This window comes from Cryptomeria japonica, chromosome 6 (assembly GCF_030272615.1).
Source record: "Cryptomeria japonica chromosome 6, Sugi_1.0, whole genome shotgun sequence".
Lineage (NCBI taxonomy): Eukaryota > Viridiplantae > Streptophyta > Pinopsida > Cupressales > Cupressaceae > Cryptomeria > Cryptomeria japonica.
In genome coordinates this window covers 314,033,743-314,058,777 of record NC_081410.1, presented here as the reverse complement: position 1 = coordinate 314,058,777, position 25,035 = coordinate 314,033,743, and the positions used below count along the sequence as shown (strand labels likewise).

The 25,035-nt window shown below is 39.5% G+C and overlaps 1 protein-coding gene across 4 annotated transcripts in view; it reads right to left on the bottom strand.

Moving 5' to 3' along the window:
* LOC131043896 (uncharacterized) overlaps positions 1 to 25,035 on the bottom strand; it is a 126,386-nt gene that overhangs the window by 7,148 nt on the left and 94,203 nt on the right. For all 4 annotated transcript variants that reach the window (XM_057977130.2, XM_057977134.2, XM_057977139.2 and 1 more), the window contains exon 4: positions 24,049 to 24,253. In XM_057977130.2, coding sequence (XP_057833113.1) covers positions 24,049 to 24,253 — 205 coding nt within the window. The remainder of the gene's footprint in view (positions 1 to 24,048; positions 24,254 to 25,035) is intronic.

Sequence of the window (25,035 nt, the reverse complement as noted above, 5' to 3'; positions counted from 1 at the left end):
TGATGTGAGAGAATGCAACAAAACATCTTACGGAGGAACAGTTATCTTAATTCAAATGATTCATATAAAAATCAATCACATTTAAACATTGTTGCTCCCAGTTTTTGATACCAATATGATTAATGAAAAATGGAGAGAAATTTGTGATTATGATTTTTAGACTAACACTTTCATCTTGTTTTCGTTTTAATTTGTCTCTTCCCAGACAGCACAACACAAAACAATATATATGAGGTAAAACTTCTCTTCAAATTGGAAAGTGAACCCCAATTAAAATTGAAATCAACTAAGTTCCACGATGTTTCAGGCACACAGACAGCGAGACGACAGGGAACATGTTTTGGGGACAGTAGTCCAAGGACCATTTTTGGGGGACCGTAGGGAGAAGGCAATATACATACATACATATATGTGTGTGTGTGTACATATAGGTATGTATATATTTATATATATAGATATATGTATGTATATATGTATGTATATGTATACATATATATGTATATACATACATACATATATACATATGTATGTAAAAATATATATATACACCAAAGTTCCCAGACTCGGACTCGGCTCGGACTCGGCAAGGCTGACTCGACTCGTGACTCGGCTATGACTCGGCAACGACTCGGCAATGACTCGGCAAAATAAAAAAACCCTCGAAATCAAGAGATTTTTAACAATTTAAAACTTGTTTCATGCACCCATTATTGAATAAAGCCCAATTATAATGTGTGCTAGCTTGTTATGCCATGAAAGGCATGTTGGTAGAGTATCTACTTGTTTGGGGCTTCTGTTTAGTATTTTCTTTGGCCAAATTGAAATTTTGGGAGCACCAACATGAGACATCATGAACATCTTCACTTGGAAACTGTAAGGAGTGCTTGTGTATGCTAGCATTAAATAGTGTGCTTGTTGAACTTAGGTTTTACCTTGGGACTATAGTTGACCTTGGTCTGTCTTGGACCTCTTAGTTTTTAGGCTATATATATGTTGGATGGAAGGGAGAATTGTGAGGTCAAAAGGGTTTGAAAATATGCTCCTCAGAGACATGTCCCTTGCCAAAAATAACCTTGTGCCCCATGGGGGGGTTTTTGGGATGTGGGGACAAGTAGGAAATGTCCCCAACTCACCCCCTTTTTTCAAAATTTTAAGAAACATCCCTATTGTGAGGTACTCACACATTGCCCCATTGCAAATGAAGACCCCCACTTTTTCCTTTCTAGGGTTAGCTCTTTTAGTTTTGTTGTTGGTCGTTTTAGTGTATTAGCCTTTGCATTGAAGGGATTGAGTTTCTCAAAGGTCATCAAATCAGGTGGATCTCCTCAAGGTGGAGTGAAGGAGGTTAGGTCAGTTGAGTGATTAGGGGTTATTTAGATCATTCCTAGGGTTTTTGTGTACTATTTGGTCACGCTTCAAGTTGCTAAATCAAACCTTGGTTGAATGTGTAGTGTCCTCCTAGGTCTTGTCCCTTACATCAAGGTCAGAGTGAACTTGCCTTAAAAGTCTGGAATGTCATCCTGATCCTGAAATGGCCTGAAATTTGACTAAGTCTGGAAATTTGAAGGATCCTCCAAAAACTAGATTTTGCATTATAACTCATGGAGGTCCGAAACCACTCTCAAACATCCTGACAATATATATGGAATATAACTTAAAGTATAAGAAAGAGAAAAGACATAAGGAAATGTCACTTATACTTAAATGTTATATTCCATATATGAATCCTGGCGGAGAAACTGACTTGTCAAACAAGTGAAAACACTGACCTGTCGTGGCCGAGTCTTGGAGCCTGGACTCGGCGAGTTTTGCCATAACTCGCCTAACTCGCGAGTCAGGCGAGTTTTGGTCAAAACTCGCCGAGTCCGAGTCCCGAGTCAACAAAACTCGCCGAGCTTGGCTCGACTCGCCAACTCGGCGAACTCGCCTGACTCGCGGCGAGTTTGGGAACTCTGATATACACATATGTATACATATCTATATATATATGTGTGTGTGTGTATGTATGTATACATACATACATATATATATATATATATTGTTGGTAGAAATTTTCGTAATCAGAGGATGATTACAAAAGCAGGGGGGAGGCTGCCAAAAACTATTGGTAGAAAATTTTGTAATCAGAGGATGATTACAAAATGTGCCTTTCAGCCACAGCGTGATGAAATTAAATCTCTCCTCGCAAAGGCGTGCCTGCCAAAAATTGTAGGTTGAAAATGTTGTAATCTCTCAAAGCCTTTTAGCCACAATGTGATGAGATTAAATCTCTCATCACAAAGGGAAGGCTGCCCTCTAATTACAAGGACAGATTTAATTTACAGTGTGATGAGATTAAATCTCTCCTTGTAATAAGAAGGCAGCCTTCCCTTTGTGATGAGAGATTTAATCTCATCACACTGTAGCTGAAAGGTACGTTTTGTAATCATCCTCTGATTACAAAATTTTCAACCAACAGTTTTTGGCAACTTCCCCTTTGCAAGGAGAGATTTGATCTCATCACACTATAGCTGAAAGGCACATCATCCTCTAATTACAAAATTCACAGGATGGAAGAATTCATTCAGAATTCCTAATTGGGCTTCAATTCAGATTTAATTCCGCAGCTACAAAGAATTAAATGCAGACTGGAGAGGGTTTCAGACTTTAGAAAGCAGCCATTTCATTCCCTAAGGCAGCCGTCCAGCCTCCATATGCAGCCGTACCACTTGGTGGTCTCTAGGATGCCAAACACAATCAATCCAACCAATTGAGGGCATGAATCTCCTACAATTCTCATGATCAGCATTGCACGAAAACATTCCAGTGATTTTAATAGGCTACGGGAATAAATTTCTCCTCTAGATTATTGTTTTGATCAATAGATTGAATAATCCACCTGGAAGCCAGGCGTGGAAGTTAGTGAATTTCCAGTTTTTATTTTTGGTAAATTTGGTAGGATCAAATAAAACAGTTTGGGGCCATTTGCAGCAGCTGGAAGCCCATAGGTTGATTTCTCCTTCAATTCATCAAATAAACCTTCACCAAGATAGGCGTTGGAAGCCTGAGAAACTATCATAAACCTTCAATCAGCAGCTTGAAAAATCAAAAAAAATTCAGTGCAATCCAGTTGGGGATCTTTTAGTGGTATCAGAGCTATGATCCTACCAGCATGAGGGTCCTCTGATCATTTCTATGCATCCTGGACGAACAGGACCTTATAGATATTATACACACAAAAGAGCACAGAGACATTTGGACTTTGACATGGGTGATAGACCTGAGGATAATAGGAGTTCTTGACAGGAGGAGAGACGAAACCTTCCTGATCCAGATGAAGTGATGAGAACTTTGGCTAATGCTTAGCCTAGGATTGTGCAGGAACTAGACAGACTTCAGGATACACTGGACAAGTTAGACTTGACTCATCACAGGGATAGGCATGGCAGTCATGGCAAGATTGTTTTGTAGCTAGGAGTTGTGGCAGTACCAGGGCACCATCATTACGCAATGCGTCTATTTCTCCTAAGCGTGATAGGGCTCATGCCCGGACAGCTTACAGGCCCATGCAGCCTCGTTTTCCTCAAAGAGATGAGCCACCACCAGCAATCCCATAGGAGGGCGTTAAGTTTCAGGATATGGTAATGGCAGCCAGTGATGAGTGGTCTCGTCTCCCAAAGCATGTTAGAGATGCCTTTCCTTTACACCAGTACTGTATACAGCGCAGGGACAATGAGGAACCATACTGATAGGTGGGCTCGACAGCACCAGAATAGTGATCTCAAGCAAGCTACCAGTAAGATTACTTTATCTTCCTTTGATGGCAGTGGGAAGATCAGTGCACGAGCTTGGGTGCACAAACATTTACTTGTCACTTAAGCCAATGCCTAAAGACGAGGCCATACAGTTTGCAGTGTTACATTTGGAGGGCGTGGCTTATGGCTAGTGGCACCATGGTTTGGTCACTCAAAACAATGGACTCATACATTCTTACACTAAGTTTACTGAGTGTCTAATTGCTAGATTTGACCGTAAGGATGTTGAGTTGTACTACAGAGATCTTGCACTATTGCGACAGACTGGACATTTTGAAACTTACATTAATGAGTTTCAACGTATTGTTGTTATGGTCCCTGAGATGCCAAATAGACACATGGTGATGTTATTTATTGAGGGTCTACACGACAACTTACGGGGACTAGTCAAGGCTCTTAAGCCTACGACCTTACATGAGGCCATTTAGACTACCCTCGACCTAGAGACTACACCACCACCCACTTCTTATTAGTCGGATAGGAAGTTCTCCAGAGGCTCTAAACCTTTTCAGAGGTCTTTTACACAATATGGTACAAGAGTGCACCACCTCCTCTTAGGATGGATTAGGAGACTCATAATGAGTTGAGGAGGAAGAAACTTTGTTTCTCGTGTAAGAAGCCTTGGGAGCCTGGTCACAGATGCCTTGGAAAAGGCAAAGCACATCTTATTGAGGTCTATTTAGATCTGGAGGATGAGCATGTACAGGATATAGTTTCTGAGGGCAGCCATGATGAGGATGAGCAAGATACTCCAAAGGTGGAGCTTGGTGAGACTAAGACTTTGGGTACACCCAAGGTCACCATTGTTACGCTCTTATGAGTCCCTACAATCAATCCCTTTCGGTTGAAGCGAGTGATTAAGGGACAACGTGTGACTTGTCTGACAGACAATGTAGCTACACACAACCTTATTGATGAGGGATTGGTTGCTAGGCGTCAATTGTAGGTTGAGGACTTTTCTGGTTTCAGTGTGACAATGGCAGATGGCTTTGCTATGAGGTGCACCAGGAGGGTCCCACAGCTAAGTATACAAATGGGTGACTATACTTTGACCGATGACTTCTATGTTGATTCAGGTCTTGGTGAGATTGATGCAGTGCTTGGCATCCAGTGGCTTCAGTCACTTGGCAGATATGTTCAAGACTTCAAGAGGATGGAGTTAGAGTTTATGGTGGATGGTAAGAAGGTTGTGTTGAAGGCTCTTTTAGATGGTGCGCCTATGGTAGTCTCAGCATGATGTATGGAGTCTCTGTTCAAACATGGAGACGTTGCTTGGGCGGCACAGTATTCCATTTCATCCAAGGCACCTTCTACACCTATTGAGCAGCCATTAAATATAGAGGTCCAAACCGTGTTGGACAAACATGGTGTTGTATTTGGTGATCTTACTTCTGGGAGACCTCCTGACCGTGGCATTGAGCATGTGATAGAGCTAGAGGAGGGCGCTAAGCCCGTCATCACTGTTCCCTATCGTCATCCTAAGGCATTTAAGGATGAGATAGAGAAGACCATACAGGAGCTATTGGACATGGGATTCATCCAGCCCAATTCTAGCCCATTTGCTTCTTGTGTGGTGCTGGTGAAGAAGGATGGCACTATACGCATGTGCATTGACTACCATGCACTGAATAAGAAAACAGTCAAGAACGGGCATTCGATTCTGTGCATAGATGAGTTACTAGATGAGCTTCATGGTGCAGTGTATTTGTCAAAGATTGATCTTCGATCAGGATACCATCAAATTCGTGTTTGTGAGGAGGATGTCCATAAGACAACATTCAAATGTCACTATGGACACTATGAGTTTTTGGTAATGTCGTTTGGCCTTACTAACGCACCTGCTACTCTCCAGTCATGCATGAATCATGTGTTCAATAAGCAATTGCGTAAGTTTGTGCTTGTATTTTTCGATGACATCCTGATATACGACGGGACTTGGGAGGAGCACTTGAGGAATTTGGATGAGATTCTTGGTATTATGGAGGCTCAATCTCTGTTTGGCAAGATGTCCAAATGTGATTTTGGACTTGCAGAGATATTATATTTGGGCCATGTGACTTGTACTAATGGAGTGAAGGTCCACCAGGAGAAGATACAGGCCATACTTGATTGGTCGACACCTAGGAATGTTTCAAATTTGCAGGGTTTCCTAGGCTTATGTGCATATTACAGGAGGTTTGTGAAGGGTTATTCACAGCTTGCAGCTCATTGACGGATCTCACACGGAAGGGTGCTTTCAGATGGACAGATAAGGCACAAGTTGTATTTCATAGGCTCAAGCAGATCATAAGCACATGTCCAGTTTTAGCACTTCCAGATTTCTCTCAGCCCTTTATGTTGGAATGCAATGCATAAGGAGAGGGTATAGTTGTGGTAATTATGCAAAAACGCCATCCCATTGCTTACGAAAGTAGGAAATTGAGGGATATTGAGAGACTGTATTCCACTTATGATAAGGAGATCCTCGCCATTATGCATGCTTTGGTGAAGTTATGATAGTACTTAGCAGGTGGCAAATTTGTGGTGAGGACCTACCACAACAGCTTGAAGTATTTCTTTAAGCAGAAGGAACTTAGTGAGAACCAAAAAAAATGAGTCAGCAAAATACAGGCATATGATTTTGACATTAAGTATGTCAAACAGAAGAAAAACATTGTTGTCGATGCACTTTCCAGGAGCCCTTTAGTTGCTGCCCTATGCTCCTTGAGTGAGATTTCAGCTGATTGGAAGTCTCAACTTTTAGTTGAGTATTCCAAAAATCAGTTTGCATGCGAGATTATGGATGGACAATTTCGGGATGACAAGTACAATGTGGTTGATGATGTGATATACTATAAGAACAGAATTTATTTAGTTCCTGGATCGAAATTGAATGAAAAGATTCTTTGCGCCATCCATGAAATACCACTAGCAGGACATCCTGGGTACTTCAAGACATACAGGTAGGTGCGAGAGAGATTCTCATGGAAGGGTCTCCAGGATGATGTCTTGTGCTATGTTCGTGAGTGTATGATTGTCAGCAGAACAATTCAGAGCATACTTTCCCAGCTAGTCTTGTACAGCCATTGCATATTCCAAAGCAAAAGTGGGAGGGTATTTCAATGGACTTTATCACTGTTCTTTTGAGAGTCTAGGCGAAGGATTGCATTTATGTAGTTCTTGATAAGTTGACGAAGTTTGCACACTTCTTCCCTATAGCAGTTGACTTCACAACTTCTCAAGTGGCTGAGTTCTTCAATGAGGTGTTCAAACTCCATGAACTCCTCAAGACCATTGTTAGTGACAGGGATAGCAGACCTGTGAGTATACCTCGGCAAGAGCTATTCCGACTTGCACGTACAAAGTTGACCCCTAGCACCAGTTACCACTCTAAAACAAATGGATAGACAGAGATAGTTAACAAGTGGGTAGAGGGATATCCACGTAACTATGTTTCGGGTTAGCAGAGAGCATGGGTGCATTGGTTGTATTTGGGCGAGTATTTTTATAATACTACACACCACATGTCTACTGATATGACTCCCTTCCGAGCCGTGTATGGTTACGATGCCCTATCATTTGTTGATTTGGCGCTAGGTGATAACAGAACGACTAGAGCTCAGGATTGGCTACAAGACAATCAGGATATCCTTAAAGTACTTAGGGATAACACACAACATGCACAGAACCAGCAGAAGGTGTATGTAGATCGGCACCATGTTGAGAGGACTTTTGGCGTTGGTGACACGGTATTCTTGCGTCTACAGCCCTACAAGCAGAGTACACTCAAGAGGAGTGGGGCAAAGAAACTCAAGCCTCGGTTTTATGTCCCATATAGAGTTCTAAGGAGGATTGGAGGAGTTGCATACGAGCTTAAGTTACCTTCTAAGAGTAAGATACATAATGTCTTTCATGTGTCATACTTCAAGAAGGCTTTGAGACAGCATGTGATTCTGTCACCTAACTTGCCTCCATTGGATGAGGAGGGTTGATTGATTTTGATTCCTGGTGAGATCCTTGACATGAGGAAGAGGAGGTTGAGGAGCAGAGTGATCAAGGAGTATTTCGTTCGTTGGAAGGACTTTCCTATAGAGGATGCCACGTGGGAAGGAGAGAAGATACTTCAGCATACAGCTTTCCAGTTGCATGAGGGAAAGCAATTACAGGAAGGGAGGACTATAATGTCCACTCTTTCCTAGTTGATCACTTCTTTCCTAGTTGATCGCTCAAGCGCAGAGATTTGTTTGTTACTCATCTCTGCGAGTAAATTCAATGAACAGGAGATGTTAGTGCTAGCAAAGGGTTCACACTTAGCCATTTTAGAAGTTTGGATGGCTTATTTTATAAGTACTTTATGTTATATTTTCATAAAGTCACTTTTATGCTAAAATTAGACATTTAATAAAGTGACTTTATAATAAGCATTATAAAGCTAATGAGTCATAAAGCAACCCCTTGGCGCCCACCTAGTCACTTTAAGTTGTTTTTTAAAAAGTGGCTATGACTTTTATGAGGAATAAGACCCTCAAAGGGTCGAACTCTCTAAAGGAGAGTTTATTTTAATAAAAGAAACCCTATTTGCTATGGCTAGGGTTGGAGGCCATTAAAAGAAAAAAGGTGGATTCATTTTGGCCATCTTTGAATCATTTTACAATCGACTTTTTTGAAACTGAGCTCTACAACTCATTTCAGCAGCATAGCAACTTTGAGGATCGAAAACTCCTTGAAGACAGGTGGATTTGGACGATACCCCAATTCACAGGATGGAGGAATTCGTTCAGAATTCCTAATTGGACTTCAAGTCAGATTTGATTCAGCAGCTACAGAGAATTAAATGCAGATTGGAGAGGGTTTCAGACTTTAGAAGGCAGCCATTTAATTCCCTAAGGCAGCCATATAGCCTCCATATGCAGCTGTACCACTTGGTGGTCTCCAGGATGCCAAACACAATCGATCCAGCCAATTGAGGGCATGAATCTCTTGCAAATCTCATGATCAGCATTGGACAACAATATTCCACTGATTTTAATAGGATACAGGAATAAATTTCTCCTCCAGATTATTGTTTTAATCAGTAGATTGAATAATCCACCTGGGAGCTAGGCGTGGAAGTTAGTGAATTTCCAATTTTTGTTTTTGGTAATTTTGGTAGGATCAAATAAAACCGTTTGGGGCCATTTGCAGCAGCTGGAAGACCATAGGTTGATTTCTCCATCAATTCATCAGATAAACCTTCACCTGGATAGGTGTTGGAATCCTGAGAAACTCTCATAAACCTTCAATCAGCAGCTTGAAAAATCAGAAAAAAATCAGTGTAATCTGGCTGGGGATCTTTCAACACGAGCACGTAACAAAGAATTGAACAAAGACTTGATGCCATAAAAGAGGTTGGAGCCTCTAATGTTATACAAGGGGTGACAGATTTAGCCCATGTATGTAGGTTAGTTGGCTTGATGGTGGAGGGTGCTTACAAATGCACTTTTTAGATACTATGTAGTGTTCATGCATTGAACAACACATTGAAGGACATCAAGAAGTCAATGGTGGTAGAAGCTAGAGACATACAGCTGTTCATTTGCAACCATCACACTTCACTTGCTTCACGATTTGGTTCTTCCTTATTGCTGATTTATATTCTTGTTACAAGATTCTACTCTGGCAAAACCAAACTAAACACATGGAAGAACAAATCGAGGTATTATTGATCCTATTTTTGAGTTGTTGCAAGAGCACAACTTTGATTTTCTTCCTACCAGGACACGATCTCCACTTCAACGTACAAGGAGTTCCCCACCTACAAATCCAAGATCTCATGTACCCAGTGATGCTTCTAGTCTTACCAAGCCTTTGGTTATACCACAAGCACAAAGGTTTGTGATTCCGCCATTTCATCCAATAAGAATGGCCGCTCAAGATCCTTAGGGACAAAATTTTGGTCCTCTAAATTTGACTCCACCTCTTCATCCGCTTTCTCAAGTTTCACAAAAGAATATCCTTAAGTTCTATAGACATGGACAGCAGCATCCTGATGAGCAAATTGCTTCTTTTTATATTGCATGTGGTATTCTTGGTGTTGAGCATGATGGCATCTCGGTAACTCTTTTTGTTGAAATGCTACAAGGTGTTGTTGTAGACTGATTCTACAATTTAGCACCTCAAACTATTAATAGTTTGGACACGCTCAAGACTCAATTTGAAGCAAGATTTAAGCCAGCTAAAGATGTGTGTGCTCTTTTGGCCCAACTCACTCAAATGAGAAAGGAGCCACATGAGCCTATGCGAGATTTTGTTGCCAGGTTCAACAAATTGAAGAACCGGATTCCAACTGTTGCACAACCTTTGCCGAAGAATCTCAAATGTTCCTTTATCAACTCTCAGTTGCCAAAGGTAAGCTTCTTCTTGAGAAGAGCACTCGTAAGACATCTGGCACATGCACAAACCCTAGCAGTTGAGGTTGAGGATGATTTGATCCTTGTTGGTAAGATAAAGAAGGATCCCAATAAGTCAACGATGAGTTCATCTTTGGAATCTTCTCCTTCTTCAAGTACAACTGGTCCTTTGGTGCAGAGACTAGCCAATGAAGTGCTAGCTCTTAAGAAGCAAATTTCTCAAGGGACTTTCTCTACTCAATACAAGGACATCCCTCATAGGACCTATCCAAACAATACGAACAAGCTGCCCCCAGCTCCAGAAAGACTTTCTCTTGAGGCTCCTCCTACAAATGCAGTTGTGATTAGTATGAAGCTGAGCAAGGTGATATCTCTCAACTTGAACATCAATCTGATGATATTACTAACCTCTTCTAGGAAGAGGAAGTGGAATTAGGTAGCGACTTTCCTATTCCGTTTATGTAGTACCAAGAAGCTGAGGAAGAATCTCAAGGTGAGGCTTACGTCATCTTCACTCGTTCACAGGCTCAAAATCAACCTGATCAACAAGCAAGTGATAAAGCCAAGGCAAAGGATATTCCTCAATTGCCAGTTACTCTCGCCAAAAGAGGAACTCCTTTACCTACTTTGTCGTAGGATTCCGCTGCAAGTAAGCAAGTACGCCTGATCCTCTTGCTTCCTCAAATGGACCATGACCTAGTTTCTCTATTTCTAGACCACAAAGTGATAGTATCCCATCTTCTTCGGCAACCTCATACTAGTCATTTGACATTATTGATCATGCCAAGAAGACAAAAATTCAAATGTCAAAAGTAGAATGCCTTCAAGCTAATCCTGATCAGTTTAATACACTGGTCATATTTGTTAAAGAAAAAGAAGTTCCTCCTGCTCCAAAGCTTTCCCAAAATAACCTTCTTGTTATCCCATCATCAGTCCCTAGAAGAATTGAGCCATTTTACATTTCCTTACTGATTAATGGTTATAAATTAAGTAATTGTGTTATTGACTCCAAAGCCTCTGATAATATAATGCCAGCTACCTTAGGTCTTACCCTGACCAAACCCTTTGGTAAGTGTTTCTCAATGGAGAACAAACAAGTACCTCTCATTGGTCAGATAAAGGATGCGCAATTTGCTTTGATTGCATCTACTGATAAAAGGATTAAAATGACTGTCCTTGTGGCCGATGTTCCTACTTCCTATGGGATGTTTTGCTGGGACGAAATTTTTGTAAGGAGTTGGTAGGTGAAATCAACATGGATTGGTCAGAGGCCAGAATAAACATTAAGGGTGTGATGCAGATACTACTTCCTAAATAGAAGGTTAAGTTTTTAGTGGTAAAGATTGATGATCAGAAAGCTCAAATTCTTTTTGAATCATCTGGAAGGGGCACATATTTCCTACAAATTGAAGAAGCTTCAAGCAACTCTAACGATGTAGACAACAAAGAACAAGTAACTAATGATACTAAATCTGTTTCTTTGAATGATGAAGTTTCTAGTTTTCATAACGCGAGTACAAGCAACTCCCATGATGTCAGGACACTAGAGTTTGACGGCCGTTGCTCAACAGTTGGTTTAGGAGCAAGAATTGTTTTAATATCCCCTAAGGGAAATATTTTCCCTTTTTCTTTCAAGTTGCAGTTTAGTAATACCAATAATACAGCTAAGTATGAGTCTCTTTTGTTGGGTATGGATATTGCCCTCAAGAAGGGAATCAGAAATTTACACACCCAAGGTGATGCTAAGCTCGTAGTCCGCCTGGTCAAAAACTTGTATCAGACCAAATGTGAGAGGTTGAAGCATTAACATGATTTAGTCTGGGATTGCATTGAATAATTTGATGCATTCAGCATTTCAGTGGTACCAAGGGAACTTAATGATAGGGCTGATTCATTGGCAATGTCAGCCACTCTTCTAATTCCTCATTAGGATTTTCAAGGAGACAAATATACCATTGAGATGATGTTTTCGTCCCAGTGTCCCTAGCAATTCACATAATTGGCGGGTATTTAATGATGATCAATAGATCATCAACTTCTAGGAAACTAAAAAAAAATTCAGCGATTTGTACTTCGAAGGTAGTGAGTCCTCTCCTTGAGAGTGTATTGTTGAGATTGTTCCAGTTTCGAGTCAGGAAGATTTACAATTGAAAGGAAACAAAATCCCTGAAGGTTTAGTTTCCCTTGAAAGACTTTATGACAAACAAGGTGGTTATGTCAAGAAACAATAGCAGTCAGGTCCTAATTCAACCATGGAGGTGGAACAAGTAAACCTGGGAACAGAAGAGCACCCAAAGATGGTTAATATAGGGAAATGTTGCTCTGCAGAAGAGAAACACAGGTTCATCAAGCTTTTGCACATTGATGTACTTGCCTATTCCTATGATGATTTGAAATCTTTTCTTCCAAAGCAAGTCAAGCATGACATTCCACTCAAAGTAGGGTTTGTGCCTTACCAACAAAAGCAAAGGCAATACAACCCAAAGATTTCAGGAACTATCCTCTTAGAGATTCAAAAAATGTTAAATGCGAGGATTATCTTCCCAATTCACCATTCTACATGGATAGCCAACATAGTCCCACTCCGAAAAAAGAATGGTGGAATCCGCATTTGTGTGGATTTCCGCAAACTGAACCAGGCGTCACTAAAGGACAATTATCCGTTGCCAGTGATGGATCAGGTATTACAAACAATGACAGGCTCTCAAACGCTATCTATGTTGGATGGATTTTTAGGTTATAACTAGGTGGAGATAAGTGAGGATGACCAGCATAAGACCGCCTTTACCACACCTTGGGGCACATTTGCTTACTGTAGGATGTCGTTCAGACTAATCAATGTCGGTGCCACTTTACAAAGGGTAATGGACTTAGCCTTCAGGGATTTTCTTGGTAAGTTCATTGTTGTATACATTGATGATTTGACAATTTTCTCCAGAGAACGTCAAAATCATTTCTTTCATTTACAACAAGTATTGGAAAGATGTCGTCAGCATGGTATTTCAATCAATCCCAAAAAGTCAATTTCTGGGGTAACAAAATGCAAACTCCTTGGCACATAGTGTCCAAGGAAGGTATTAAGATTGATCCTGAGCTAGTCAAATCCATTTAGAGTCTTGCATTGCCTGCAAGCAAGATGACAATTCATTCCTTTTTCGGTAAAGTCAACTTCTTGTGCGTAATGTCCCCATTTTTTGAGGAAAAATAAATAATTAATTTAATTAGTTAAGTTGTCCAAATTATTGATATTTCTTAAGAGATAGCTTAATTAATTATTTAAATTAATAGTATTAAGTTAATTATTTATAAAGTTATCAAATAAATTGATATTAAAAGGTGACTTTATATTTAATTAATTTAATAAAGTGACTTAATTTAACATTATATCATAAAGTCACTTAAGTGAAATAATATTATTTTAATAATATTTCTAGAAGCTTCTAGAGATGGACTGAAAAAAAGTATAAAGGGAGATCTAGTTGAGCTTCAAGGCACCCTGGAATTGATTTTTGGTATTGATTGAGTTTTGTGGAGCCAAGGGGTTTCTGCAGATCTTTGTCTTTGGGAACGAAAACTCCCATTGGTAGCATAATTGAGGGAGTCAAAGATCTCTTGAAGGGTTGCATTTGAGGAGGTGATACTTCAGTCATCTCATTTGTGTTTGAATTGTGGCCAAGGGCCAACCTTGCTTAAGTTCGATTTTGAGAAGGGGTTGTGTTGTGACCATTTCACACATCGCCCCATTGCAAATGGGGACCCATGTTTTTTTGCTTTTTAGGGTTTGTTTTTTTTTAGGTCTTTTAGGGTTTTGTTAGTTAGCCTTTGCATTTTGAGTGTCGCCCAGGTGATCACATGGATAAGCAAGTCCGGCTTGAGTGATGTCTTGATCCTGAAATTTGGCTAAGTCTGAACGTCCTGATCCTGAAATTTGGCTAAGTCTGGAATGTCCTGATCCTAAAATTTGACTAAGTCTGGAAACTGAAAAACCTCAAAAAACTAGATTTTGCAATATAACTCCTGGAGGTCTGAAACCACTCTCAAACATCCTGAAAGTATATATGGAATATAACTTAAAGTATAAGACTTATACTTAAATGTTATATTCCATTAAAATTGTCCTGGTTATATTCCATTAAAATTGTCCTGATAGAGAGTTCGAAAAGTCAAATTTCGCTCCTGACATTCACTGAGGATCCAGAGCGAAAAGCGCTTCTGTCCCTCTCCAAGGGTCCAAGGCGAATCGCTCATGTCCCTCACCAAGGGTCCAGAGCGAAAAAGCTTAGCGGAGTCATTCTTGACCTCGTTTGGACAAATTGAGACATCAAAGGCATGATGGAGGACAAAATGAACGTGATAGAGCATCCAGACTTGATTAAGGACGATGAAATGATGGAGTATTTGTCTAGATAGGTAAATTCGCTCCTGTCCCTCACCAAGGGACCAGAGCGATTTTATTCATATACACATTTTTAGACCTTGTTTGGACTCGAACTTTTATTCATGGCGTGTAAAGAGATGATATTTTCCTCAGCGAAGGAAATTTGAAGTGAAAAGTAAAAGGATTTGGCCCTGAGAGCAAAAATCGCTCCTGTCCCTCACTGAAGGACCGGAGCTTGAATTCCAATTTCGCATTATCCTTGCAAGATTTAAGTGGTTTCGCGATTTGAGGAGGTCAAGGGAAGTATGTTTTGCCCGTTGAATATAACTTAAGTACGCCACAATGAAGAAAATCGGCCTAAGTAACAAGTTCGCCCCTGTCCCTCTCCAAGGGACCAAGGTGACTGGCTAGGGCGCTCCTGTCCCTCTCCAAGGGACCAGAGCGATTTTCCCTCAAGACAAGATTCAGGCAAGAGAAAAACAAGTTTTACGTTTGAGGTGGGTGAAGGAAGACGCAATCGATCCATTGAAGATAATTTTCAAAGCTAGCAAAGGACGAATTGGCTTGTAATTGCAAAAGTGCTCCCGTCCCTCACTGAAGGACCGGAGCTTGAATTTCAAATTTGCACTGTTCTTGCAGGATCAAGACAATTTTATGATTTGAAGAGACCAAGGAAAACATGATTTATCCATTGAATATAATTTGGAAGGCTAACAAAGGACGAATAAGCTTGGATTTGCAAAATAGCTCCTATCCCTCACCAAGGGACCAGGGCAAAAATGCTTTAAAGTGCACTCATTTCAAAGATCGAATAAATTGAACTCAAAATTCTAAGTAAAAATGCCATCTTGGACGTCAAAAATGAGGTCTTGGACGTAAAAAGCAAGAAGTGTGAGGTCTAGAATGAGATCGCTCCTGTCCCTCACCAAGGGACCAGAGCGATCTTGTTAATAGCCATTATTTTTCATGATTGGGCGCCAAATATCCTTCAAATTACATTAAATGCCAGATTCGATAAAACCTTGAAATATTTTTGGCATTTAATAAAAGCGCATGGTATTTAATAATTAATTTTGAGCCTTAGAAAATCGAAACTTTTATTACAAAGGCATTTAAAGTTAATTATTATTAAATTAAATTTAAAAATGGAGCGCTTGGGAATATTATTTTAATGTTTTTGCAAAGTCGGCCTCTTCTCTTATTTAATGTTGTTTATTTTTGGTTCTATTTTACCAAGTCGGCCTATGGATAATGAAATGGTGAGCGCCTATATAAGAGAGGTGTGTTGAGCGATTTTAATCCATCATTCACTCATCATTTCAAATGCGATTTGGAAGGGCAAAGAAGAAGTGCGAAATCTAGCTGGAGTGGAGCAAGTTTCTACAAAGTGTGGAAACTAAGGAAGGCGAAATTCATCTTGAAGGCTATTGGAGAGGCGTATTTCTTGCTAGATTGGAGGATAATTTCCAGATGTTTTGAAGGTATTTGAAGGCGAATTTCCAGATCTTGAAGAAGCTAGTGGAAGATGGAGTTCTTTTCCAAGCTAAAGGGGGCGCATTTTGCTAAAGGGAGTCTTGATCTACATTTTGCCTAGCGAATTCTCCTATTTTTGCATCATTTTTTAGAATTAATTCCCAAGTGGAGGTATGGCGTAATCACCTTGGCACCATTTTTGAAGATTTAAATTTTGCTTTGAAAATCCTAAATTAGGAAATGATAACTCAAGATTTATCATGAGGTTTCCTAAATTAAAATCTTGAATCTTCCTTTTAAAGTTTAATTTTTAGATTTCAAGATATATTACTAATTTTGGAAATGTTGTGTAGGTACCAAGATGGCGACTCCCAAGCTCGAAAGATCCACAAGTCGAAAGACTCTCCTCAAGGACGATCAAGCAAGGACAAGGACGATCAAGCGAGGACAAGGACGACCTTCTTCGATCCAGCCTAGCATTATCAAGGGCGACCTCTTCCAATCCAGCATTCCAAGGCGAGGTACAACAATCATCCTGCAAATCAAGGACACAACAAGTTAGAACAAGGGTTCGTTGAGGAAGCAAATAGTTCTAGATGAATTAATTAAAGCTAGCTTCTCAACAACATCAAGTTGAATATCTACCAAGTTACAAGTGTCGGACGAGGTGGCATCCTAGTCATCACTTCTCCAATCAGTGTGGTCCACCTCAGCATTTCCAGATTCAATGTACCTAACTCATGGAAGGTGGCACAAACTCCAATGTACCTACCCCAGCTATCCATTGGTTGAATTTTCTAGAGAGGACATGTGTCCAAGCAATACAATTTTATCATTGGTCAAGCATTAAATGTTATGTAATGGTTGTAACAAACCCTAATTAGGGTTTTCATTGTTGAATCTTGGCCATTGATCTCGAATTGATCTAAGCCATCGAATTGTATTGAGGGCACTATATAAGCCTTGGCATTTCATTTTGTAAAGGCAATTAGCAATAGGGAGGAAATAATTAGCAATAGTTAGAAATAGTTAGGAATAGTTGGAAGCAGTTAGAAGATAGAGAGAGAATAGCAATTAGAGTAGAGTAGAGAGAGAAGGCAAAGATTGTTGCCAAGATGTTGTTGTAAAAGACTTGTAACTTCATTGAAAAAATGGTGAAATTTATGGGTCGATTTGACAATTTGCATGGTCTTTATACTTCTCATATTTGATTTCATGTTATTAGATGAGTGGAAGAAATATGCTTGATTGATGGTGAAATTCGTACATCCATACTACTAGCAGTTTGTTGATTGCAGACTTGCCTTGCGTAGTCAACTGGAATCATTCAGCTTAAGCTTAACTTCAATTGTCGCTTCTTCATTGATATGCATCAACCTGATGGTGTCTATGCCTGCAGTGATGATTTGAACATCATAAAGCTTTCCTTCGAAGATCGCACTAACCTTGTGGAGATGGTCCTGGGATGTCAAAACAAGACTTAGTTAGAATTCCATCAAAGATCATTCGTTGCTCTTACATTCTTAGTGTTAGGATTAGATCCTTTCCTCACCCTCCTCTTTTTTCCTTTTTTTTCAAAGTCAAAGTTAGTAAAATCCTGTGTCCAGCAATATTCAAAGCAAATCAGAAGTTCAGGCATCAAGTGTAAGTCCCCTTGTGATTCCAGCAAATCACATCATACCACAAAGAGCTTATCCACACGTAGAGACCATACATACAAGAACCTTGAAGTCATCCTGATTGATCCTTTTTTGCGATATCTTCAGCAATCAGAGGCTTTACTCAAGAGAGGATAAGGTACCTTTAGGTATTTTATTCTGTGTATGATTGTGTACAAAATACCCGTCAACGGGTTGATGACATTGTGAATGCTTTAGATTTCCAATTCTTTCAAGGAGCTCTTAGCACCTGCTCATTTCTGACTTTATTCTCAGATAACTTCAGATTACCATCAGCCTATGGGATACCACGATTTTGTATCACAAGGGCTCATTGTGATCCCCACTTGCATCTACATATCAAGAGACGACTAGGCGATTCATCTAGGAGCATTTTGAAGGTGAAACGGGGTGGTTACAGGTGACATTTCAGATCTGGCGCAAGTTTGACTCAGATCTCCATTTCCCACGATTTGGCTTATATCTCCTTGCTTTGGCGTCGAAATCAACATATGATTGAAGCACCCACCTATGAGGAGTTCAACAACAATATTTATAGCTTGAAAACAGTCCAAGGAGCTGCAAATAATTAATCACTGTCATCTCCATCTGCAGCAGGAGCGATTTGGGAAAATAATTCGATTTGGCTAAGGAGAGGGTGAAAAAAACAAGATATCAAAGTTCCCAGACTCGGACTCGACAAGGCTGACTTGACTCGTGACTCGGCTATGACTCGGCAATGACTCGGCAACGACTCGGCAAAATTAAAAAACCCTTGAAATTAAGAGATTTTTAACAATTTAAAACTTGTTTCATGCACCCATTATTGAATAAAGCCCAATTATAATGTGTGCTAGCTTGTTATGCCATGAAAGGCATGCTAGTAGAGTATCTACTTGTTTGGGGCTTCTGTTTAGTATTTTCTTTGGCCAAATTGAAATTTTGGGAGCACCAACATGAGACATCATGAACATCTTCACTTGGAAACTGTAAGGAATGCTTGTGTATGGTAGCATTAAATAGTGTGCTTTTTGAACTTAGGTTTTACCTCGGGACTATAGTTGACCTTGGTCTTTCTTGGACCTCTTAGTTTTTAGGCTATATATATGTTGGATGGAAGGGGGAATTGTGAGGCCAGAAGGATTTGAAAATATGCTCCTCAGAGACATGTCCCTTGCCAAAAATAACCGTGTGCCCCATGGGGGGATTTTTTGGGATGTGGGGACAGGTAGGAAATGTCCCCAACTCACCCCCTTTTTTCAAAATTTTAAGAAACATCCCTGTTGTGAGGTACTCACACATCGCCCCATTGCAAATGAAGACCTCCACTTTTTGCTTTCTAGGGTTAGCTCTTTTAGTTTTGTTGTTGGTCGTTTTACTGTCTTAGCCTTTGCATTGAAGGGATTGAGTTTCTCAAAGGTCATCAAATCAAGTGGATCTCCTCAAGGTGGAGTGAAGGAGGCTAGGTCAGTTGAGTGATTAGGGGTTATTTAGATCATTCCTAGGGTTTTTGTGTACTATTTGGTCACGCTTCAAGTTGCTAAATCAAACCCTAGTTGAATGCATAGTGTCCTCCTAGGTCCCGTCCCTTACATCAAGGTCAGAGTGAACTCGCCTTAAAAGTCTGGAATGTCATCCTGATCCTGAAATGGCCTGAAATTTGACTAAGTCTGGAAATTTGAAGGATCCTCCAAAAACTAGATTTTGCATTATAACTCATGGAGGTCCGAAACCACTCTCAAACATCCTGACAATATATATGGAATATAACTTAAAGTATAAGTGACATTTCCTTCTTATACTTAAATATTATATTCCATATATGAATCCTGACGGAGAGACTAACTTGTCAAACAAATCAAAACATTGACCTTTCGTGGCCGAGTCTTGGAGCTTAGACTCGGCGAGTTTTGCCATAACTCGCCTAACTCGCGGGCGAGTTATGGTCAAAACTCGCCAAGTCCGAGTTCCGAGTCAGCAAAACTCGCCGAGCTTGGCTCGACTCGCCAACTCGGCGAACTCGCCTGACTCGCGGCGAGTTTGGGAACTCTGCAAGATATTGCTTGCTTCTTCAATCTCAGAACTAGGTGATATTATTCAGGTTTATTTGGCATTAAGAGTTCATTGTATTTTTAGATCATATGCATGAATTCATGGCTTCTATTTGTCTTCAAACATTCTGAAAATTATTACAGAATATCCAAGAATCTTGGCCCTTGTTTGGACATTGTAATCAGCCTATTGTTATAAATAAAGGAGAGATAAGGTGCATCTCTTTCTCTTGTTGTTATATTGTTGCATGACAGCTATTTGTCAAAATATCAGTCAGCTGTAAGTGTACATTTTCTGCATTGTGATTCATGTATTTGCATCAGAACAATTGCACATTCATCCTAGAGGGTTCTCTTCTTGTTTAGTAGCTTTTTGCAAGTCATCTTTGATTGATAAAACTAAGTTAATGCTATCTAAACAAGTCTGAAGTATTATATCAGTCAAAACTGCATAACACGCAAGATTATTCAACTATCCAGAAAACCGCATAACACGCAGGTTATACAGTCTAATACCTTTGAACAGAGGATTGAAGGTTAGAAAGCAATTGTTTGTTGAAATTCCTTGCACACTTTCAGTCATATATGAGCAGGGTAAATTACATTGAGAAGGTTCATCCCAGACATTGTTGAAAAGACTCGTCATATTGTAAATATGATGAAGGGAAAGTCCACTTTTCGTTGGAGCATGGAAAGTAAGGCTGTTTCAATGAGATAAAGGAGGCAATAGCACATGCTCCAGTTTTGGTATGTCCTGATTACACCAAAGATTTTATTATGTACAGTTATGCTTCCGAGCATACTCTTTCTGCAATTATCATGCAGAAAAATCCAGAGGGAATTGAATCCCCCATTGCATTCATGAGTTGCCCTCTCAGAGCTCATGAACCCAAATATTTTCAAATGGAGAGGCATGCTTATGCTATCGTTAAGGCAGTAAAGAATTTTTGGTTCTATATTTTGAACTCGCATGTTGATGCATTGGTTCCTGATACAGTAGTCAAGTCTATCTTGACACAAAAGGATTTTGGGACAAAAAGAGGTAACTGAATTGCAAAGATCCAGAAGTACAACATGGAGATCAAACCTACAAAGCTAGTTCGTGGGAGAGGTTTGTGTCAATTGATCACTGACAATAAGCCTAAAGAAGAAGCCATCATTGAGGAGGAAGTATCTGAAGGAATGCCTATAGTGTTGTTTGTGAGTACTACAGATAAATGGTACTCTAACATTACATACTTTCTCACATTTTGCAAATGTCCTGATCACCTCACATACAAGGAGAAGAGGACCCTCAAGCTTGAATTTGCAAACTATGTTCTTTCGAATAATGGTTTGTACAAGCGAAGTATTGATGGCACCTTTTTGAGATGTGTGGACAAAGCTCAATAGATTAAGTTACTGGAATCTTTCCATAATTTGTCCTGTGGTGGGCATTTTTCAGCAACGATAACCGCTCACAAAATTTTGTAGGCGAAGTATTATTGGCCTACTCTCTTTCAGGATGCATATGATTGGATTCGAAAGTGTGAATTGTGTCAGCAGTTTGTGGGAAAGCCCAAGCTTGCAGCATTACCACTCAAACCGGTGGTGATTGAGGAGCCATTTCAACAATGGGGTCTTGACTTAATTGGTCCAATGAATCCATCATCAAGCCTCGGTCACGATTATGTTCTCACCGCCATAAATTACTTCACCATGTGGGTGGAGGCCATACCTCTTAAGCATGCCACATCAAAAGTGGTGTGTAATTTTATAAAAGAAAACATCATCTGCAGGTTTGGTGTCCTGAATAAGATAGTAGTAGACAATGCTACTTATTTCTCTTCTTATGAGATAACTCAGTTTTGTTTTGAGTATAGGATTATCCTTGCTCATCCATCCAACTACTACCCGCAAGGCAACGGTCAGGTAGAATCCAGCAACAAAAACTTGGTGACCATAATCAAGAAGTTGGTGGATGAGAACCAACGGTCATGGCATAAAGCATTGTTCGATTCATTATGGGCAGAGAGTATCACCTCCAAAAGAGTAATTGGTATGTCCCCATTCTAGCTCCTCTATGGCTTGAATGCAAAAATTCCTATCACTTTGGAATTGTCTGCATTGAAATTGGCTAAGGCAGTGGAAGACAAGACTTATGACACTTCTCTCAATAAGCACATCATGTTCCTTTCAGAGCTGGAGGAGAAGCGTGAGCAAGTGGTAGACCACATTGCGGAGCATCTGAATCAGGTCAAGAAACTATTTGACAACAAGGCAAAGTCTCGAAATTTCAATGTTGGAGATCAAGTTCTATTATGGGACAAAAGGAGAGAACCCAAAGGAATGCATAAAAAGTTCGACTCTCTATGGATGGGCCCTTTCACGATCCATCAAGTCCATGGTGAAAATAGTTATCTCCTTGCATAGCAAGACGGAACACCTTTTTTGTTGCCTCATATATGTCTCTCTCTCTCTGTGTATACATATATATGAATTTTTCAAAATATATTTAATAGAGAGAGAGATGTCAATAATTAATAACAATAATATCAATATATAAAAAAATCATGATAGTAGTAGTACAACAGCAGTATAAACTATAAAACAACAATTAGATATTAGGATAGTGATTAAATTATTTGTCTAAGTTCAAAATTCTGATCTCCACTCCCAAACCCCCTCATTGTAATCAAATTTCTTATATGACAAGATATCCCAATAACTAGTGGGGTTTTGGGAGTGAAGACCCTAATGGGTTTTAGGGGCAGCAATGATAAACTGTACAAGGTGTTAGATGTGAGAAAATCCCAATGATAGCTGGAAATGGTGGTTCAAGGGCTATGCCTCAAAAAAAATGAACAATTCAAAAGAGGCAAAAATGAAAAAAAAAATTGACAAAACGTCTTGCAGCTATGTGGGGCACCTGGCTGTCCCCTTAGATGTCCCCGGTCATCCTAGGGATGGCCAGGCATCCCCTCCCATTTTAAAGATATTTCTTGTGTTTCAACGATTTGGCAAGTCAGAGGGGCAGTAGGGGGACATCCCCAAACGTCCCATCATCCCCGAAATGCCATGGGGGATGAAATTACATTTGGAAGGTGACTCGCAAATAGTTATCTATGCAATTAACAATAACAAGATGCCAAATTGCAAATTAAATAAATTTCTATTACCTATTCAAGAACTATTGGAGAAATTGAAGAATTTCAATTATCTCAAGTTTATAGAGAAGGAAATGCCTAAGCAGATCAGATGGCTAGATGGTCAGTGAAAAGAGAGATCAATGTAGGAGAGTTGATTTGGGAAGGTCTTTGGCACACATTTTGGCAAGCAAATGATGAATAGGCAGAGAATGAATTTAAGAGTGTTAATACTTATAGTTTATCGACTGTAGTGAAAGGAAGGGTTAGACACTTTGTGCAGGCAGGTTGTGCTAGCTAAATGGTGTTAGGCGGTGGTAAAGACATTAAATGACATGATGTAGTGTGAACAGCAACCAACAATGGAAGCAAATTCCAATTTGATAGCAAGGGATAGATATATAGCATTTAGGGTAAGAGTGGCTGACGAACGCTTCAAGAACATTTTCAAATGACATGATCTAATGATGTTGCAGGTGATTAAGATGATACTTAGCGATAACTATTTGAACCTGGATAATAAATACAAAACGAATGTTGATATTTCTTCTATGTTCTTTGCATGTATTCTGGAATTAGGAACAAAGGAGGAGGTCAGATGGGTGATGACAAAATGCATTTGGGAGAAATGAGGAGGTAGGATTGAAATCTACATTGCAATGGCCAAGCTGGGAGCTGGCTTTCATGCTCGAGGGGGATGTTGGATGCAAATTTATTATAGGTTTAACCCTCCCCTACAACCTTTCATTCTGTGGGGTACCAATTTCAATGAAGACAAGTGAAGGGAGCAAGCATTGGCATGTTGGGAGTTTGTCAAAGATATGTTAGGAGCCAAAGACAATCAAAGTGAAACAAGCAAGGGAATCTACAGACCCTGCTACATTGATGGTGCCATGAATGAGATATGGATCAGATTAGGTGACAACAGAATGTTTGGTCATTTTGCTTTTAGTATATTAAAGTCTATAATTTGAAAATGTTGTATTTTTTGGATGACTCGAATGGAGCAAAGGTAAATATGAAATGTATGTTTGAAGGCTTTTTTTTGGCTATTTGCAGAATAGAACTTCGATATAAAATCTTTTTCTACAATAGTAATATAATGGGTGCAGGCCCCAAGTCTTCTATTTACCGATCAAAATATATATATGGATTTCAAGAAAAAAACTTCAGCTTTTGGTTTCAAAATATAATCACTCACAACTTTTTCCAATGTATTAGGGTCATCCATATTGTCTGTTGGTCCTTTGAGTGATTCAAGTATGTGAGACCATAGGGGTTTAGTGCTATTGAAAATTAAACTTGCTCCTGATACCACACTTAATGTTCTTTTATCAAGTAAATAGGATAAACTGGTATCCTTTCGTTGCCTCCATAGTTGAATATCCCACGTCCAATTCTCAAAACTGCATAAATAATAGAAAAGAAATGGCACAAAATCAGAAGATTGAGCATAAAAAAATTGGAAAAGTTGAAGTAGAAACTTCACAATATATATATATATATATTAAAACATATTGTTAATAATAAATATATCCAATGCTGGAAAGGCACAAGCTGAAACTTCACAAAAAATTATATCTTAAAAGGTATTACTAATATATCCGAACTCTTCAAGCATAGAGCAGTTAACAATTCAATCAACTAAATTGAAATTGATTATTTTATCAAGAATTGAATAGATCTCTGGAGCACACGACCTTTGCCAGCATTATGTCAGAGCAGGTAATACCACCAAAAAGTGGTTCGAAACTTACTTTGTAGTCATCAAGCCATATTGTGCTAAAAATCAAAGCTTGAACCCTCAAAGCCACTTTCTTCATATAGAGAGAAATTATACTCCATCCAATCTTCCTTAGGTTATGATCAAAGTTCTAGATTTCCACCTTGAGAATTGAAAATGACATTTTCCAGTTCATCTTATCAGCATTCTATGTGAATGTCAACAGGCACAGATGTAAGAAAGGTTGTATGAGAAGCTGTCTTACCACAATTGTCAAAGGGGTGCACCATTTGACAATAGCCCTTCAACATATTTTAGTCAGAATTCTAATGCTTTTATTTTTCAACTCTCAAAAGCCTGAAGTTGAGCATATGACTGAAGACAGGATTCATAACCAGAATAATACAGAAGTTGGAACTTCTAAAAAAAATATGAACACACTTGCATGCTTACAAATTTACAAAG